Below are 19,858 nucleotides of genomic sequence, written 5' to 3' on the forward strand. Positions count from 1 at the left end.
AAGAACTAATGTCGAGTAGGCAGGAGAAAGGAGGTGGGAGGGGAGAGTGGAGGAGGAGAAATGCTGCCTCGTCTGCATTTAAAAGCTGAACAGGGGCTTCCCTGATGGCGCAGTGGTTGAGAGTCCGCCTGCCGATGCAGGGGACACGGGTTCACGCCCCGGTCTGGGAAGATCCCACATGCCGCGGAGCGGCTGGGCCCGTGAGCCATGGCCGCTGAGCCTGTGCGTCCGGAGCCTGTGCTCCGCAACGGGAGAGGCCAAAAGAGTAAGAGGCCCGCGTAATGCAAAAAAAAAAAAAAAAAAAAGAATGAAAGATATATAGTTGTGTATAGACTCAGCTAGGATATGAACTTAGCTATTGGGAGGCCTACTTTAAAGCTTGTGAGCATGTACATTGATTGGAGCTGAAAGCCATGCCTGTCAGCCTTCTCTTAGCCACTTAGCCCCAGGGAGCTTCACTATCAGTGGCTAACTTGATGCTACCAACTGGGTGTCTGTGTCCTCTCCAAATTCATATGTTGAAACGTAAGCCTCAGAGTGATGGTTATTTGGAGGTGGGGCCCTAGGAGGGGATTAGGTCATGAAAGTGGAGTCCTCATGAATGGGATTAGTGCCCTCATGAAAGGAACCCCACCGATATCCCTTGTCCCTTCCCCCACGAGGGGTGAGGGCACAGTGAGAAGATGGGCCATCTACGAAGCTGGCCCTCACCTGGCACTGAATCTGTCAGCACCTTGATCTTGGACTTCCCAGCCTCCAAAACCGTGAGAAATAAACTTCCGTACACTGGTGTTTACAAGCCACCAATCTGGTGGCTGTTACAGAAGCCTGAACGGACTAAGACACTTGGCAACCAATACAATAAAGGTTTTACTGTATTTGAATTTTGTCAAATGCCTACAGGAAAGTAAGCTGTTTTTCATCTTGCTGTTCATCTAGCAAGTCTGAAAAACATTTGAATGAAGACTTCTAAGTGGAAATATTCTTCTATTTCCACCGTCCTCTGCCAGAACGCCTTATAAACTATGTACCCTTGCTTACTGGAAGACTCTCCTCCATGATGAATCCATAAATATATATCTATATTATGCAGTCTCTGAACAGAAGGTTCTGGGCACCTCACCCTTGAGAAAGCAGATGGGTTCATCAGGTGCCCAACATCTGTGCATGTCTGTGGAGCAAACCATTGCCTGGCTTAGAGAAATAAGCTGTGGAAGAGATCAGACTGGAAAATGAATATGCCAGGAGCAGGCCCCACTATTAATTAATTTGCTTTGGCACAGGATACAGGTTAGGAATGCCTAGTGAACTTCACCCAGAGGAGGCTGACTGATTAATCTTTAGAAATAATTCTAACCAAAGACTGGCAGTGGTTTGTTTGGGAAAAAAATCCAGCTTAAATTTCAAAATTATTGGGGGTCAAGTGAACAAGGAGAGCTTGTGCCGGGATTTGGTTTGGCAGGAAGGAGTTGGGTAGAGGTACTCCCTGAGTCCTTGGTGAAAGCTGGGGTACAAAAAGAAACGCTATTTATCCCAGTCCAAGTGGGAAAAAGATTCCCTCATAGCACTCTTTCAACATAGCGGGAAAATGGTGATAAATAACAGTACTGTGTTCACTTAACAACATGCTTTTAAAATAGATGTCTATGTGGAATCAGCTTTTCTTACGTGGTCGATTGTTGGAGAAAAGAAGAAAAATAAAATCACAGAGAATTTAATCCAACATGAGGCCCTGAATAGATTGTAAAGAAAATGTGTCTTTTGCAAAAGTGAACTGCAGGCTCAGGATTTGTTTGAACCCCATGGGAGGGTGATGGGCATTTTCCACTGGTAGAGGGGGACCGTGTACACAAAGTCTGGGCTCTTTTTGCAGCTGTGATCTCCCTGTACCATCTAGTGAATAACAAGGGGCTGCAGGACATAAGCCCAGAGGAAACAGCTACTGATCACCAACCAACGAGCTTTAAGACAACCGAATAGTTGAAGCTAAGAAGGCATCCGCACATCCACCTTCTGCCACTGCCCGGAGAGTCTTTGAACATAATAATAAAACCCTCCTGAAAATGATTCCCACTGGGGGAAGCTTATGATTTATGAGCTCCATTCAAATACGAAAGATGGTCTAGAATTAAAAAAAAAAATACACGGTGAGCACTCAGATTTTTTTGATAGGTTGCATTGCTCTTCTTCTTGAGAATAAATAAGAATGACGGTGTGTCTCTGTGGACCTGTTTTTTACAAGTTAATGATCTTTAAATTTGTTGGTGCTAAGAGAGTAAAACGCTTCCGTCTGTCTTTCCATTTTAGTTAATAGATGCGTGGATGTTCGGATATCAGAGTACTTAGAGTTTATGCAAAACCTTTTTTTGTTGTTGTTTGCTTGTCTGCTTACTGGTAAGACCTAGGCAGCCAGGTTTTAATTTGGGAACAAACCTAGTCATGCTCAGGACTGAAATAAAAAATGGAATTTAATCAATAGGTCCTAGTCATCTGGTTTTACCTGGGTATGATCCTATAAAGAAGAAATGTGAATTAGAAGTTGTTCACTGGGAACAGATAGGGGTTACTTTGTTAATGAGGATTGTGAAATGAATAAATAATTTGAAGTCACCCTTTCTTCTAAGGAGCTTGGGCTGCCATCCAAACCTTCCTGCTTAGGATGATATGATTATCGCTGAGGTGATGTTCATACAGATGGATGGCCATTCCAGGATGAGGTGAGTCGGAGGGCATACTGAGGCCGGCAGCCTGGGCCTTCGGAGGACCAGGGTTTTGCAACCCAGATGCTCACGACTAGAGGGCTTCCCAGAGGCACCGAGATGGCTTGCTGGGGCCTGATTTCTTAGAGGCCTCTCTCATCTAAGACTTCACCCCTGAGCTGGTACAGAATCATCTACTCAGGCTGAGAACAACTGACGCGAAATCTGTATTCTGGGACACTGTGTTACAGTTCCACTTTCTTATAGTGCAAGTTCTCACGCTGCGCGAGGACCAGCTTGCAAACATTTCCTCCCCTGAGTTCTTTGCTCATTCTCAGAGATATGTCTTGCTGCCTCTAAGGGATGGAACAGCTCGGTTTAGGTGTATAGGAAGTGAGACCAGAGAACATTCACACTTTTACTTTGATGAGGATAGCACTGATCACTATATGAGGATCTAATCCCATCCCACCAACATAAATTATGTGACAAATCCTTAAAAAGTATGCTACCGGGAACTGTGAGGGATTCAAAGAAATGTCATAATTTCTTGCCCTTAAGGAACTTACAATTTATTTAGGGGTAGGAAAACTTACAATTTATTATAGGGTATAAACCTATAAAAGTAAAATGAGGGGCTTCCCTGGTGGCACAGTGGTTGAGAGTCCGCCAGCCGCTCCGCGGCATGTGGGATCTTCCCGGACTGGGGCACGAACCCCGATGCAGGGGACACGGGTTCGTGCCCCGGTCCGGGAAGACCCCACATGCCGCGGAGCGGCTGGGCCCGTGAGCCATGGCCGCTGAGCCTGCGCGTCCAGAGCCTGCGCTCCGCAACGGGAGAGGCCACAACAGTGAGAGGGCTGCGTACCGCAAAAAAAAAAAAAAAAAGTAAAATGACAATGATAGTAATAAGACATGATAAGAGAAAGGAAATAACAGAGCAGTCAACAATCAAGGGGTTTACAGACAAAAAAATAAAGAATTCCATATAAGAACTGGAGAAAACACTTAAGAAAGAAGGGTGAGGGGTCAGGCAAACTCTTATTCAGAAGTTAAGAGATTTTTGAGCCGCTTGTGAGAGATGCTTACTGTTTGGGCAGCAGTCTCTACCTCGTAGGGTTGCTGTGAAAATTAAACACAATGGAAGATCCTTAGCACAGTGCCTGGGAGAAAGCTTGATAACATTTATTAGTGGATAAAAGAAGGTATTTCAAGTGGCAGCTGCCAAAACATGGACACTGGGGCAGGAAAGTAAAAGCTGTCTTTCAGGGGTGACTACACCAGCTTAGATGGAATGGAACTGTGAGGACCTGCTGGTAGAAAGTGGCTGTGTTTACACTACCGAGGGTCTTGACTATAAGAGAGATGTCTTTGAACTTTAGCCTGTAGATATATTTATCAGGGGTGTTATGATCAAGGATTCACTATGAGAAGACTGGATGACACATAGAAAGTGCCGCCTTTCTTGATGAACTTTGCATCATTAGAAACTCCACTCGTACCCTAGCCCCTGGCCACCTCCTGCAGCAGGAATTGTCACACTAATAAATGCGGAAAGACTGATTTGATTTAGACCATATGCACGTCAGTGCAGACTGAACACAATCTTATCTTTTTTGTGTATGTAGATTTGCTAAAAGATTATGCAGACATTTGCTTATCTTATGGTTTCATGAGTTATATTTAGAAGCCAGATATTTGGAGGAAACCCGGCATTTTATATAGTGTCCCCTGCCCCACCGTATTTCTTCTGTTCTAAAAGCACTCACGTTAACGGCGTGGCTGACACCATCATGCCTCCCGAGTGAAGCACTCTCAGCATAAAACTCAGAGCAAAAGCACTATGTCGTTAAAGGAATTCAAAGCAGAGATTCATTTAAGGATTAAGGGAATATCGCAGGTTGCAAAGCTGTCTGAGAACTCTGAAAGGAAACTTGCTTTTGCAAACCGATGACAAATAGTGAAACCAATGGCACTCGATTTCTAATTCCCATGTTCCAGCACGGGTATAACTTCAGAAACTTTCCAGCAATGACTTTTGGGGATGCAGCATTAATAGGTCAAAGTTAACAATGATTTACAGAAAGTCAAGGTCCCAGCGTCAGCACCAGTTGCACCAGCTGCCTGTGTTTTTAAGGTGATCAGTGAACAAACCTCAGTATGGAGTTCTAAAGAAACTTCATTGCCATAACCCAAAGCAATAAAATGTTAAGATGGGACACTTACTGGTTGCTGAGGTTCAGAGGCTTCACTTTAGGGCAAATCTTTATAACTATGGGCCATTAAAAGGAGTGTACCACTAAAGGTTACAGGTGTGCCAAGACAGCCATTGCTTCCCAAGGAGGTCGAGTGAGGTTAGGGGTAGAGCCCCTGGGGAGGTTACCTTTTGCCTCTATCAGCCTCATTCATTTTATCTCAGTGCGATATACAAATGCTATCACTTTGTAAGCGAAAGAAGCAGGGAAGCACTGCCTTAAAATGTCTTAAAAGGGGAGCTGGTTTAGTATATCTAAGTGCTTGTTTCAGATCGTTTCTTGACATAGGATAAGATGAACAAAAGAACTGAAAGTGTTAGGAGCACCTTAAAAACATAATAAAAAATGAAAGTAATGGAAGTTTAAAATGATAACTTAAGGCAATGAAAAATAGAATCCAGGCCTCAGACTTAACCAAGGCTTTTCACACACAGACGAAACTAACATAATACCTTATATTTCCATGCTGATTCATGGCATAATCTAATCTAGAGCTGGAAAAGGCTATTAACACCATCTTTCCTTAAGGTTCAGATGAGGAAGGGGTACAGAAAGACCAAGTGACTAGCTCAAAGGACACGATAGTGGATAAGCTGGAGACAGGCTCAGACGTGTTGTCCAATGCACTTTTCATTTAGTTTAAATCTCCTTGTATTAGGGCAAAACTGTAGAAGTCTTGGCTTTCGGTTTTAATTTGTATGTCTCCTAAATTCAAATGGCTATTCAGTGGCTGCACAGTTGGTGGGGTGAGTTTTGGTGGAAAAAATCTGAACTTGCTTCACTGATTGTTCAGTTTTATTTCATACTTATTAGAAAATTATACTTAAAATGTCTTAAAACACCTGTTAAGATAAGCTTCTGAATGTCTAGAATAACTTTTCAACACCAGGGCCTGTGGACATCATTAAGGACTTTGAGAGTCGTCAGGGCATTTTACCAAAGGTAATTAACTAATATCTTCCTGGAATGTCTGATTGCAGTGGGCGTTAGGGAAAGTCACCAGTGACCTAGTCTGTACTCCCACCTGTGCCAGAGAAAGTGCGCAGAAAGAAACAAAGATTTTCAGCCCTGGTACAGAGCTGAAAGATTAAGAGGCAGCAGCGTGCTGACCAGTGAGTCATTTGCAATACAGACGAGGAAAACAGACTCGATGCCGTTAGGAGAATATGACTAAAGGAAGGAGGGGTTGAAATGACTGTTCCTCTACTGGTGCTGCTTGGACTGCTACTATGGCTGCTGTATGCTGGAGTATGTTCTACCTCCCAGCTTGTGATGGGCCTGCACCTAAATTTATGAATTCCCTCAACAGGCTGCCAGCCTCCAACACCACTGTCCAAGCTGCCCACGCACGGCTACCCCATACGTTTCAACATAACCTTCCTCACAGGTTTTACAACAGCGGGAGAATCAGTGTCACTTTTATTTCATCACCTGTGTCAAAGCCCTTCTTGGGAACCTCTGGTGGGAAAGCAGGTTTGGGGAGCAGAGCAGGAAGCACCTGCGATGACGGTTATAGCTCTGTGCTCTGTAATAAAACCTGGATGTCGGACTCAGACCTTCAGCTGGGGAGGCCCAAAGACTGACCTGCCAACCCCACTGCACATGGCCACTGGGGCACTTTTATAGAGCAAGCATCTGCTCCACTCTGACTCCGAAGGCTACCTTCTTTATCCTGGGTGCAAAACCTCAGGAAGTATGACAGCAGGCAGTCAATGGCAGCAAATGCCTTGAACTTCCCAAATATGCCAACGTTGCCAGTTTTGGAGAAACTTCTAACATTCTCTCCAACTTTCAATGTTTATCAATAACGTGGCAATGAACATCTTTCTATATAAATTTTTTTGAATCCTTTTGAATCCTTTGAAGAATTTTAAGTGCAACTGCCTGTTATGGTTCACTCTTATCCTAGGCTCTGGTTTGCAAACCATTTTGTTTTCCCTTGAGTCCAATTTTAAGGTCTGAAAAAAAAAAAAAGCTTAATATTTTGGATAATGGGACAGAAATGCTCAGGAAGCTTACCTGTTCTCAATTTAAATCAAGAAAGGTATTTCTGCACCTCATATAGAAGGCTTCTAAGATCTGTCTACTCCCAAACGATAGTTGGCCTCCTGGCTTTGGGAGGAAGTAATACGCTCCCGAATTACATTAATAGTATAAAAAAGTTCTTTTTTATTTTGGGGGGAAATAACACTGTGAAAAAAATATGCGAGGCTTTGATAAAGACCCCTACTAAACTCCAGGCAACAAATAAGCCAGGAACTCGACTTTTCCAAGTTCCCAACCGGTTAAACATCTGGCCTTCTTGGCAAAGTTGCCGCCTGGGCTGAACAAGCTGTGGAAGGGCACTCCTTCTCTGTCTGCAGGGTGGGGAAGTGTACAGTGGGTTCTCCATCTCTCCTCTCTTCTCTGATCTATTCAACAGAGACATAAAGTTTGCAGGATACCCTAAAAGGCACAGCTTTGAGTCTGAATTTTGATGTTGGCCCTGACTCTTCTAGTCTATTGCTCAGTGGTTTCTGGGGAGACTTCCAGCCTGAAGCCTCAGCAAAGGCCCACTGCTGGACTGGCATGGCTGCCGCCGCTGCTGCTCTCACTGCCCCCAGTCCTGGCCCAGGGGGTGGGGAACACTGTGCTCCCAGAAGGTCAGCACGGTGGGACGGGGAGCCGGCCCTCAGAGATGCTCATCTGCTGCCCGGATTTAGCTGCTCTGGGAGAGTGGCGGGCTCTGACTAATGGCTGACTAAGCTGACAGCAGCGTGAACTCTGCGCCCTCCGAGAAGAGCGAGCTGATGGAACACAGTGATAATTCCTAGCAGGCAAGGTGGTCTAGACGGCAATGACCACACACTTAGTGCTCACTCTGAGTCACTGCTCTTCTAAGCACTTCCGTGTACTAATTCATTCAACCCTCACAGCAACCTGATGACCTAGGTATTAAAATGATCGTCTCTTTACATTCAAGGAAACTAAGGCCCAAAGAGGTTGTATAACTTCCCCAAGGTCACAGAGCTATTCAATGATGGAGCCAGGTTTCAAATCCAGGCAGTACGATTAGAGCACCTGGGCTGTTAGCCACGCCACTCCCTCGCCTAGATGTGATGGTGCCCCTATCAAAGGCATGAATAACAGCGCTCTGTCCCCTAAGGAGAGGATCTCAGTAGCCTGAAAAATAAACCACAAATGTGTTCAAGATCCTTGGGCCCAGATAAGACACGAAGAGAAAAATGACACCAGCCCTGGAAATGTTTTGACTCTTGGATATCAGAACAGTATCACGCTCTCCCGGGCTCACAGAGCCCAAGGAGCCTTGATATTCTGGCAGCGGATGTGTGGCACAGGAGGTGGCACTTCGCCTTTCTCTTCAGAATTAAGAGTTAAAAATTGTTACGGAAGTTAAGCATGAAGTAGCATCAGGTCCAGAGACCTTTCAGGTGCATGTTGCAAATTACAGACCGTAAACATGCTCTTCCCGGAACGTAGGGACAGCCTGTGTTTATATACACTATTGATACAATGTATGGAATGGATAACTAATGAGGACCTACTGTGTAGCTCAGGGAACTCTACTGGGTGCTCTGCAGTGACCTAAATAGGAAGGAAATCCAAAAAGGAGGGGATATATGTATACGTATGGCTGATTCACTTTGCGTACAGTAGAAACTAATACAGTATTGTAAAGCAACTACACTTCAATAAAATTTTTTTAAAGTTTCTTAAAGAGAAATAAATATGTGAAAAAAGAAGCTAGGAAGCATCATGAACTCTAGAATAGATTTCCACTCTCCAGGGTGATGTAAAATAATACCATTTCGAAAATGGTTAGAATTACTTTTTTGAGGTCAGTCTAATGTCACTTGGTAGGAAGAAAAATCCACATTTAATTGTAAGCATTTGCACCTGGTGTTTGCCAACCCTGTCCACGCATGGATCTTATTTGCAATAGACAAATCCTCTGTGGCTTCCTTACGTAATAAATGTACGCGTGCACACATGCACGCACGCACGCACACACAGACAGCCTGCTATACGTTTAGCAATAATGCTGTCACACTTCAGATAAAGCTGAGACCTTAAAGACATGCTTAGCACTTTCACTGTGGTAGTACACTTAATTTTATTCCAGTCCTTTAGGTATCCGCCCCAATAAACAATTTGAATGCCTGGAATAGCTACAAAAGCTCTCTGTGAACATTTTCCCCAAGTGTAAATTATTGGAAGACTGTTTATATAATTCAAGAAAATCTTGTGTCCTTTTAATCTTGCTGAATCCACCACTCTGACAGAATCCTGCTTTTACTCTATGCTTAAGGACTGGATTTATTTCTTTACCTCATCATGAAGAAAAAGATAAATGAAATCATACTTTCAGATGTACGTAATTTAGCTTCTGCACATTTTCACCTTTCACAAAGTTTAACACTTCTATAGTTTCCACTCTTGAATTGGTCAAAGCTAAAGCTAAACAGGGCAATTCTCTCCATTCAGTCCTGGTAGTATTTTGCTAACATTAACTTTATCATAAAACGTTCTTATTCATTCTCAACAATTTGATTTCTTGAGCATTGTTTGATACCCGCACCCCTTGCCATGTGCTGGGGACAACCACAGTTCATGAGAATTTCAGGACCACAGCATGACTCAATTGTCGTTTCTCCTAATGCTCTCTGTTATGGTGTTTCTATCCACAACATTTCGGGCCAAATCACTTGTTCGTGAAAAATGAACAAGTTTTCCTATCACTTCTGCCCTACTGCTTGCTGGCTGATGAGTGACTTCCGGAATAGTGCTGCTGAAAGGAAAACCACTGAGGAAGCTGAGAATCTGCAAAGATGATTGATTGGAAGAGAGATACGACCTCTGACTGTCACCTGTTGTACGGACTCTTGGAACCTTAGATTTGGAGGAATCTCAGAAGGTGAGATCATCTACTTCTCCCCAATCCATGACTTCTACCAAGGCACTGGGATCTCTGGACCCCCAGGGCTGTCTTAGGAAGTTATTTACTTACTTACTTACTTACAAATTTATTTATTTAGTTATTTTTTACTGAAGTATAGTTGACCTACAACACTATGTTAGCTCCAGGTACACAACATAGTGATTTGATATTTTTATACATTACAGAATGGTCGGCGCAAATCCACAGGACAGTGTTAAAGGTCTCCTAACTGTGTCTCATGCTTCCACTCTGGCTCTCTTCCTGCTTCCATTTTTCATGAGCATCTGGATTCATCTTTTAAAAATATATGTCAGGTATCTGTCTACCGCTTAAAACCTTCCAATGGTTCCCATGGATTTAGATTATAATCCACGCTTCTTTCCAAGGGTGTGGGAAGCCCTGCACAGCCTGGCTCCTGCCTAGCTCTATGTCCTGGTCTCACGCTGCTCGTGTTCACTAGACCACAGATGTACTGGGCTTCTGTATGTGTATCTATATACACATAATCTGTATATGAACATATACATATATATTTAACTGAAGTATAGTTGACTTACAAGTTTATATTAGTTTCAGGTATACAACATAGTGATCTGATATTTTTATAGATTATGCACCATACAAAGTGATAGTTTTATTGACTATATTCCGTGCACTGTACATTACATCCCTGTGACTTATTTATTTTATAACTGGAAGTTTGAACCACTTGATTCCTCTCACCTATCTCACCCATCCCCCTCCCACCTCCCCTCTGGCCACCACTAGTTTGTTCTCTGTATCTAGGAGTCTGTTTCTGTTTTGTCCGTTAGTGTGTTTATTTGCCTTGTTTTTCAGATTCCAGGTATACGTGAAACCATACATTTTCTGTATGTTTCCTGAATGCTGAGCACCTTCCCACGTCAAGGCTTCTGCCTGGGCTGCTTTTCCCTCAGATACTTTGTGCAGCTGGTTTCATTCTACGGAACAGAAGCACCTCTCCCCTCACGTCAAAATTCCCACATCACGCTGCATTGTTTTCTTCCCAGTTTAAAATGAATGAAGAGCTTTTATGGGGGCTGTGGGTGTGGGAGGACATTAGCTGTGGTCTTGCATTCTTTCTGAGCCGAAGTCGGCAACATTTGGCTAGGCAAGTGCTAAGGATGCCTTATTTGTGCCCGGAAGCTGCGACTTTCGGGCTCCACATTTATGAATACAACAGTCCTCTGATCTACTTGTCCAGGATCCCCACCACCAGAACAATAAAAACAACAGCTCTTATTCAAAAGCAGGCAAAGCAGACACTTACTTATGGTGGATCCGGACTCTGGCCTGTTCAGGGAGCTGATGATGACAAAGCCGAAACCCTCGTTCTCTTTGCGGTGAATGACCACGTCGCTGGTCTGCAGGCTGTGGGAGGCGAAGCCTTCGGGGGGAGAGGCGCTGCTGTTGGTGTGAGTGTTGGTGTAGGTTGCGTAGTCGCTGCGAGGAGAACTGTGGTGGGTCGACACAGAGCCTGGACTCCTCCCGTTCTCTGGGCAGGGCTCCCCTGGAACACACATCGTACACAGGCACCTGGTTATTTAGCAAGGGTCTTGATGAAGGAGTGCCTCCTGTGTACTGGGCACTATTCTAGACACTGGCATTGTCACCAGGCTGGTTGACTGGCCTCCATTCCTCCCCCCAACCCCCACCCCCTGGACGTGAAGAGTATTTGAAAAGCTCCAAACCTGGCTATGGAGCCCCCTAGGTCTTGCCCCTTTCCACCCTTCACAGTAAACACAGGTAAAACCCCTCCTCAGCTTCCCCTGTGCCGCTACTTGTTTATAACTTCTTCTCGGTGAGACGGCAACCCGCCAAGACAATGCCTAGTTTTAAATACCAGGCTTCTCAGTTTCACAACAATAACTGATCTAAGAAGATCATAGAACAGACAGACAGACTCTTCAATTGTGCTATGCATAAAACCCACTTAAAGAACGCGTAAGAAATATGCATCATCAGAGTTCACTCAAGGAGTTTTTTCAGTAGATCTGGGATCAACTGGGCACAGGAATCTGGATGAGGTTTCAAGGCCACACTTTGAGAAGTGCTGATTGTAGTTGGGGTTAACAGCCCAGAGGATGTCCACGTAAAGTGACCTACCATAATTTTACTAAAAAGCCATGGGTTTATTTAATTCTGTGATATTCTGTTAGCTTAGAAGTGTTCATTCACTTTGTGTAGCTGGGAAACATACTTCTTAGTTTGCTCACTCTAGGATCAAATCTAACAATGATATCAGGCTGCGGAATGATGAATTTTGAATCTCTAAGGGAGGTGTTGGAGGCCTTGCTCATTTACATTCTGTTATTGTAAAATATACTTTATTGTCAACCAGATAAAGCAAGCCAGTACTTCCATGAGAAAGCAAGTATATTTATAGGGAGAAATGATAGAAAGTTGGCAGCCAAGAGAACCTAGTTTTTAAACTGAAAGTTGACCCATCATTCAAGAAAGAATTCTGTCATTTTACTATAATACCTAGGTTCTGGTATTCGGATGGGAAAAAAAAAAAAAACTTAAGCAGGCACGTAGAATACTGTAATTAGAAACAGGACCGTTTCATGTCCATCTTACAACTTGATTAGTGTACTCAAAAGATGTTTATGGAACAGAGGAACAATAAGATAGAAAATAATGATAATTAGTGATTCCTTTATGGGTCTTTAGATATGGTCGTCTAGTTACAATGCTGGCAGTTGTCTCATATGGCAAGTTAAAAATAATCAGCCGAAGTTCCAATGAAGGCTTTTAATGTAAGATGCAATTCCATTCTGAAATGAAAAATCATCTCGTTTAAAAACTCAGTCAGTTCAAAAATCAGGGAACGAGAACACTGACTATAAGAGATGTTTTGTTACACTGATACCTAAAGAAAATGGAGCTGCATTTAATCAGATACTCAGATTTAAAAATGGTCTTTACAAAAATGTATTCATTTCTTGTCTGTGATTACAGAATGAATGAGACCCAGGCTACTGCTTATTACTGTCTGATATATTTGAATGTTTCTGTAATATTTAATCAATCAGGTTTTAATAAAAGACAACAAATGGGTGTTTTCATATGTAAGAAATGTACTGAGGTGATAAAAGAGCAAAATGTCAATGTCAAAGCTTTTCCCTCTTTTCCACCAGAATTTCAAACTACCTGTAAAATGAACCCTCTCCACTAGAAAACAGCATCCAAAGACAAGCTGCTATTGTCTTGGTGAAGCACATATCCTTTATCAGTCCTTGTATAAGTTGGAAATAAAGTGATTGGAGAGAGTCAGGAAGAAGAAAAACAAACAATTATTATGCTGCAACATTAAACTGAAAATCTCCCTGAGTTATTGGACCAAATCAGTAACTAAATGTCATAGGCAGTGACAAGAGAGATCTCATTTTCTGGCTGTCATATTTTAGGGGGTTGAGAGCTGCGGTTGTCAGTAAACCAGCAACAAAGAAAAATTATCTGTCTTTGCAGAAAGTGGCTCGGAGTGGCTCTGCCGCAGGTTCCAAAGGGAGAAAGAAAGAAAGTCATTGCCTAAGTCAATGTGAGTGTCCCTGGGTGAGTGCAGGAGTCAAATACATTAACAGAATACTTTTCTATTGCTTCCGCATGTCTCTTTCAACCTCTAGAACAACGTTCTTTATCTTTAACACCATGAGCACATTTAAAAGCAGGGAGTTAAGAAGACTTCCAATGATTGACTTCGAGGGATATAACTGATTCCACCTCATTTTTCTACTTGGTTGGCTCTAGACCCAAATGAGACTGTCTTCTCTCCAACAACACTTCCTGGTATAGGGGATGAAAAATGTTGTTTTAGAATAATATAGTAAAATGTCAGAAAGTGACTAAATACCACGCGCAATTTTTTTTCTTCTTCTTCTTTTTTTTTTTTTTAAACACACTAACTCCCAGCATCCCTGACTCATCCTCTGGCTCACATGCAAACGGGTGTACAGAATTCAGTCACTTAATATCTATTCAAGTCCAATAATTAACTTTTAGGTTTTAGCTTCTGTTTTGTCCTCACCAGTCATACTGGAAATCATCACTGTGCTGACTGGGAGAGGGTCTCCATTAGGGAAGGCAGGAGTCATTGATAATGTCCTCCAGGTGAGATGGTTTTGACTAGAACAGTCAACTGCTGGCCAGGAGCTGCTCCTGGTCTGCAGACCCATTTATTATTCCTGCCCAATGCCGGTCTAGACTTTGTTTAATAACTGCTAAAATTAATTGTCAATGTTTTTAAATAGGGTGATTTTACAGAAAGCTGGATTTCTAGTTTCTCTTGAAATATTTGGTAATAATCAACTAGAGTTGGGCAATTCCTGCTCCCTTGACTGAGTCCACAATGTGCAAGTCTCAGCTACTCCCCAGCGTCTCTTGCAAATTCCTGATTTACTCATTTACCCGTGGAGTGAAGAGCACACAGGGCCAAAGGGACTTGTTCGGCTGGAGCCCTTGTTTCCCTTCAAGATCACAGACTGGGTACCAGGGCTCTATGTAACCAAACAGACCTTGCCTGCTTCCAGGTTGTGCCTGGGCCTCTCTTCACAGGACTGTCCCCTGGAAGGATGTGCAAATCTTGTCTTGAAGCACGGCTGAGGCACCGGGGTATGTGTGTGGTAGATCTTGGACACATGCACTGGAATGTCCACGGGCACAGTGCACCCCTGTGGTGCCTGGCAGGCGGGGGTCCTGCCCATGTTAGGGGCTGGCCTTCCTGAAGGCATGTGAGTTTCTGCACTCCTGCCTTATGCTCATCAAGGCAGACACATTATTTAAATGGGTGACATGCTCATAGACAAAGAGTAAGGGATTGTATTTAGAATTGACAGAAAGTATAGTAACCAGGAGCAGGGAATTCACTAGCATCCTGAACGCTGGCTAAACTTTTCACCCAGCTGCCAAGAAAACCTTCCCTTTCTCAGTATCAGGCCAAGAATTAGACTTTCCCTTAGGTGTTAGGAAAAAAAGATGCTGATAGCTTTAAGATGGACTCTAACGTGTTTTGATTAAGTCATAAAACTTTCTTTCACATCAATTCTAGATTTACACTTTCGGGAATTCCTCAGAGACACTCTTCTCTCAGACGAATCGTATGTATTCAAAATAATGTGTCACTACGTCGAACGTCTCAAGGTTGAATTATTAAACATGTAAATATTTACACTTTCAGTGTAACAATTAAAGCCACTTTGAATAACTAAATATCGGAGCTGGTAGCACGGATAAGGCACCTCTCAAAACTAGTTTAAGGTGCACGATCTGTGCTACAATTATCTGGTAAACAAAATTGGATACATTACTGGATGTTTTCATCCTTTATCCTTTACGTTTTTATCCACCATTTCTCACTTTTGAGGATCTAGTTTGCTATTGCCTAATTGAAAATTCTGCCTTTCTATCTTTAGTGCGTACACTTTTTTTGGTATGTTAACATTTGGAGCAGGTTTTTATTTTAATTTTTGCCCAGTGTAACTAACCAGTCTGTATCTCTCATAATTAATGCTTTTTTTTCTTCTTCTTCTCTTCAGCATCAACTAGGAAACCAGTGCCCAGTGTCTTCTGAGGTGAGGCAGGACATTTGTACGAGCGGAGGCAAGCATAAGGCTGCCCACCTCTTTTGCCATTATATTACTCCTTTGTGCAAGAAGGTGGTGACACTGCCTGTCTCCTCGTTCATCTTCTGTCTCTTCACAGTCTGATTACTCATTTCCCCTCAGCTTTGAACCGTCTCATCATAAGCCAGGCTTGGACCTCCCACCGCCTTTGCTTCAGAAACCATAATAACGATGATAACAAGAACCCTGAAAATGGCCTATCCACTGTCATATCCATGTGTAGCTATCTCTTCTCACTGTTGGAGAAATGGCAGCTATGAAGAAAGGCTGTCTTCCTAGGCCCGTTTAAAAAATCTGCTCCATCCTATTTCTAGGCATTGACTTTACTATCAAAGTATCCTTTGCTGAACTTAATCGTTTTCAATACTCATGAAGCTTTCAAGGAAGAGTGGGCTGAACTAACTTGGAAACTCTCCTGGTGTGAATGAGCAGTCTGCGGCAGAACATTTTCAAAAACTAAATGCACTTGGAAGCCTCAATGAGTAAAGCTGGTAAGAACGGCAGCAAAGAGCATCTTCACAGAAGTTACATGATCCACAAATGGCAAGAATACGTTTTTGAGGCATTTGGCCTACACTCCACTAGCCTGGGTTGATCAGAACAGAATTTAATTTACGATCATAGGTGGTGGCAAGGGGAGCATGAAATCATGCTGGTGCATTAGTTTTTGCACTTTGCAGTGTATTTCCTTGTAAATCAGTATTTTTAAACTTATCTCTGGGTTCCAGAACAAATACCACAGCAAACTTTTTATTAAAAATCACTTTGGAGCGTGAGAGACAGTTAAATGTTAACTGAGCAAACGCTGTCTTCCTCGGGGCATCTCGCCCAAGGTTAAGGCATAATTCAAGGTGTTTTACTTCACTGGGTCAAGTGGTCCATGAATTTCTGAAGACAATGGCACCTCTTAGCAAAACCTCCATCATACGAGATCGATAGCAGGTCCCTACAGGCGAGGGCTCCTAATTCTTCTGACTTACCCTTAAGTGATAGGTCCTGCTCAAAATCTAGTTTCTACAAGACTTGACTAGAAAAGGATTTTTCGTTCGACTAATAAACCTCATCCTCTCGAGTGACTCACAGCTGTGATTAGCTGGTGGCCCTTTGTTTAAAAATTCAAATGTGTTACGACACTAGCACATATGGAAGACTCCTTGTGTCAGGGAGTGACATTTGCTAAAGGTTGGTCTAATGGCTTTGAATCCACTGGACAGGGGGTTGGTGGTAGAGTAAAGAAAGACGCACTGGCTGGGGAGATGGGTCCCTGCACGATCACTGACTCACTGCAGACCACCAGGACATCCACTGAACCTCTGGGCCTCAGTCTGTCATCTGTAACACAAGGGAGTTCACGTTGCTCTTTCTAAGGTCCCTCTTAATTCTAGTATTGATCACTGTGTATGAGGAGCAGTCCAGGGCTGAGTAGAGAGGCCAGCAGGCCACTGGGGCAGGTGACGACGGAACATCTTTGGCACTGTCGCTCCTGTAATTCACACGGCAAAGAAAGCACAGGCGGTTGGGGACAATATTCCCAATATTACTGAGTGCTCAGAGGATAAAAAACAGTATAATGCTTGTAATGGACATATTCCTCATAAACAGAAATCTTTTTTTGGGGGGGTTGAGAGATGGTAAAGAGAGCTAAATTGAATCATATGACTAAGAGGGCTGACTTTTAAAAGTATTTCTTTGGTGGATTCTTTTATGAAGCTGTAAAGGTTGTAAAGGGAATAATTACTTCTAATTTCTCTGTTTCATAACTTTGGAGTTATATGAATTGTGCTTTCTCAGAGTGACATATAGCTGTATTTTTCTAAATCAGAGTAATCATTTCATTGTTACCATTTATCAGGCTCTATAAAGGAAGTTAATTTTCCATCCTAGTTGCCTTTTTATGGTACCAAAATGCTGTGTTTCTTGGCTTGTAAACACAATGAGGAACATTTTCAAAAGCTATATTTTTCACTATTATAATGTTCTTCTTATACCTAGCATCTACCAAAAAGCAAAGAGCATGCATATCTTAAATTAGCCTCAGGCTTTGCTAGAAATTTTTAATGACTCCATGGAAAATGTCAGCCTCAAAGACGGCTTAGAAATGTACTAGCAGGGTGAAAATCTGCACTTTCAACATCATAGTTACATCTGGCATAGCGAGGTTGGTCTTTTCCCTCATATAATATAGAAACTGATTTAAAATGTTGTCTCCAGTGTCCTGACCCTGACTCACAAAAGCATCTCACCACCTAACCCACAACTCTTGCTGCTGGTTCGAGTTACATACCTCCACATAGCACCTTTCTTCTCACAGTGAGGTTGACCTGCCCGTTCCGGGCCGCATGGTGCATAAGGTCGATGACATAGCGGTGGGTCTTGCCAGCCACTGGAATCCCATCCACATAGACGAGCTCATCTCCCGGGTGTAGGCGGCCGTCTCTGTCGGCTGATCCCATGGCAATGACAGCTCCAATCAAAATCTAGACAAGCAGTGAGAAGAAAAGGATGTTTATGTTTCAAACCTCCTTCCTTCCTTCCTTTCTTCCATCTATCTACTTACCTACCAAGTAACTCAGTAGAAGATTTTATTCCCTGTTCACACCCTCTGCCCCAAATCTGAACATGTACTTGAAAAATGAAAAATGAGAGGCTGAAAGGATGCCCTCCTAACTCTTCCAGGTTGCTAACTCTTCTCAGAGAAATAAATGTTTTGGACTTGCTCCTGATGGCCATGAAGTCTGGGGGACACTTGCTAACTGGTTCATAAGCTATCACCCTTAAACCCAAATAACCTGATGTCATTGGCCACCGTACATGGGCTTTGAATTGAAACAAACTGGGGATGGAATCCTAGCTCCACTTCTTTATTTGTGTGCCGTGGGCAAGGCTTTTCAATCTCCGCAAGCCTCGGTTTCTTCACCTGCAAAAATGGGGAAATAAAATGATAGGACCTACTTCATGGAGTTGTTGGGAGAAGCGAAAGAAATAGTGCATGGGAAGCATTTAACTTTGCTCAGGGCACATAGTGAGTGCTTGAAAAATGTCAGGGGAAACTACCTGCTGTATATTATTAAATTCAGATGAAGGTTCAAAGTGTTTTTTATCTTTTAATTTTTGCTTTGCTTTCAAAAGTTGGAGTTAAGGATAAAACAAAACAAAGCAGAACTCACGGCTGGCCTTCCCTGGACAGTTGACCTACTTTAAGAACAGTCAAATCTCCTCCAGATGTTTGCTCCATTTCTTTGAATACTTTCTTAGAGCACTTCCTCTGCACAAAGGATGTCCCCAGTTCTGCCTGTCCCCTGCAATGCTTCTGCTGTTTAGGTGGCCACCATACCAGGAAATTTGGAGGTACACATCTGGGAAATGTGCATATTGTTATAAATCTCTGAACCAGGGACTGTGACACAAGGCATAACGATGTAAGGTTTCCTACTTCCCATTAGAAACACTCAAATTACTGTCCATTAGCAAGGCTTTTTTTCTTTCTCAGAGGAAAGGCAACAGCACTCAATATTTTAGTTTTGCTATTTAATCTACAATTTTTCCAACTCATGGACAACAGAGTTCAAAAGAATAGTTTTTCTTTTGCCAAGTGGCTTAGCCTCACAGCATCTAAAGGCAGTGGTTACCATTAGTCTGATAATATTACAGAGGCTATATTCTAGGTTGTATTTTAAGTCTATAAAATGATCCCTTGCTCACGGATTGATTTCTTTCAGGCACTAATTTCTTTCAAATCTCAGATCTGTGGATTCCAGTTAATTTGCAGAGCTGCTCCAACACGACCTGCAGCCTTGTGTGTCAGCAGGTTTGGCAGCAGACGATTCCTTCTTACTTGGTCACACTGCTCAGTGTGGCCTGTCAACACAGATCTGAATGCCCAGACCTCCTCAGGTATATGCAGAATTATGGTCTGGAGAGTTTTCTCTTTTTTCCTGAGGACTTCATAGCCTTGGTCCACTGAACAGCTCTCTTTATCCAGAGGAATGAAAATTCCCTACCACACGGCAGTTTTTTCCCTATTCTTGGGGGAGGGTGGGGAGTGGAGAGTAGAGAACAGATTTGCTTCCTTGTTGAATATTGGTGCTCTGATGACTGATTCATTATTGCTCTCACAGGAAACACATTGCCAGCCTTGGACTGCTGGGCCACAGCAAATGGCTGTGCCCATATGCTGTAGTCCAGTAGTCGGGCATGCTTCTGATATTTTCCATTTTCCCTTATTGTCCTGTCAACCTGAATTTATGAGTTTCTTTCTAAAGATATTCCAATCTATTCTTCAAAAGACTCAACCCGCTATGGAGCACTTCAAAGATTTATTAAGTG

At 42.9% G+C, this 19,858-nt stretch overlaps 1 protein-coding gene across 3 annotated transcripts in view; it reads right to left on the bottom strand.

Moving 5' to 3' along the window:
• The window catches only part of MAGI2 (membrane associated guanylate kinase, WW and PDZ domain containing 2), a gene marked incomplete at its 3' end in the record, with an annotated part of 1,335,869 nt that overhangs the window by 129,905 nt on the left and 1,186,106 nt on the right, over positions 1–19,858 (bottom strand). For all 3 annotated transcript variants that reach the window (XM_082846749.1, XM_082846748.1, XM_082846750.1), the window contains 2 exons: positions 17,817–18,009; positions 11,182–11,421 (listed from right to left, as the gene is read on the bottom strand). In XM_082846749.1, the coding sequence (XP_082702875.1) occupies positions 11,182–11,421; positions 17,817–18,009 (433 nt within the window). The remainder of the gene's footprint in view (positions 1–11,181; positions 11,422–17,816; positions 18,010–19,858) is intronic.

This window comes from Leucopleurus acutus (genome assembly GCF_964270905.1).
Source record: "Leucopleurus acutus genome assembly, chromosome: 9".
Lineage (NCBI taxonomy): Eukaryota > Metazoa > Chordata > Mammalia > Artiodactyla > Delphinidae > Leucopleurus > Leucopleurus acutus.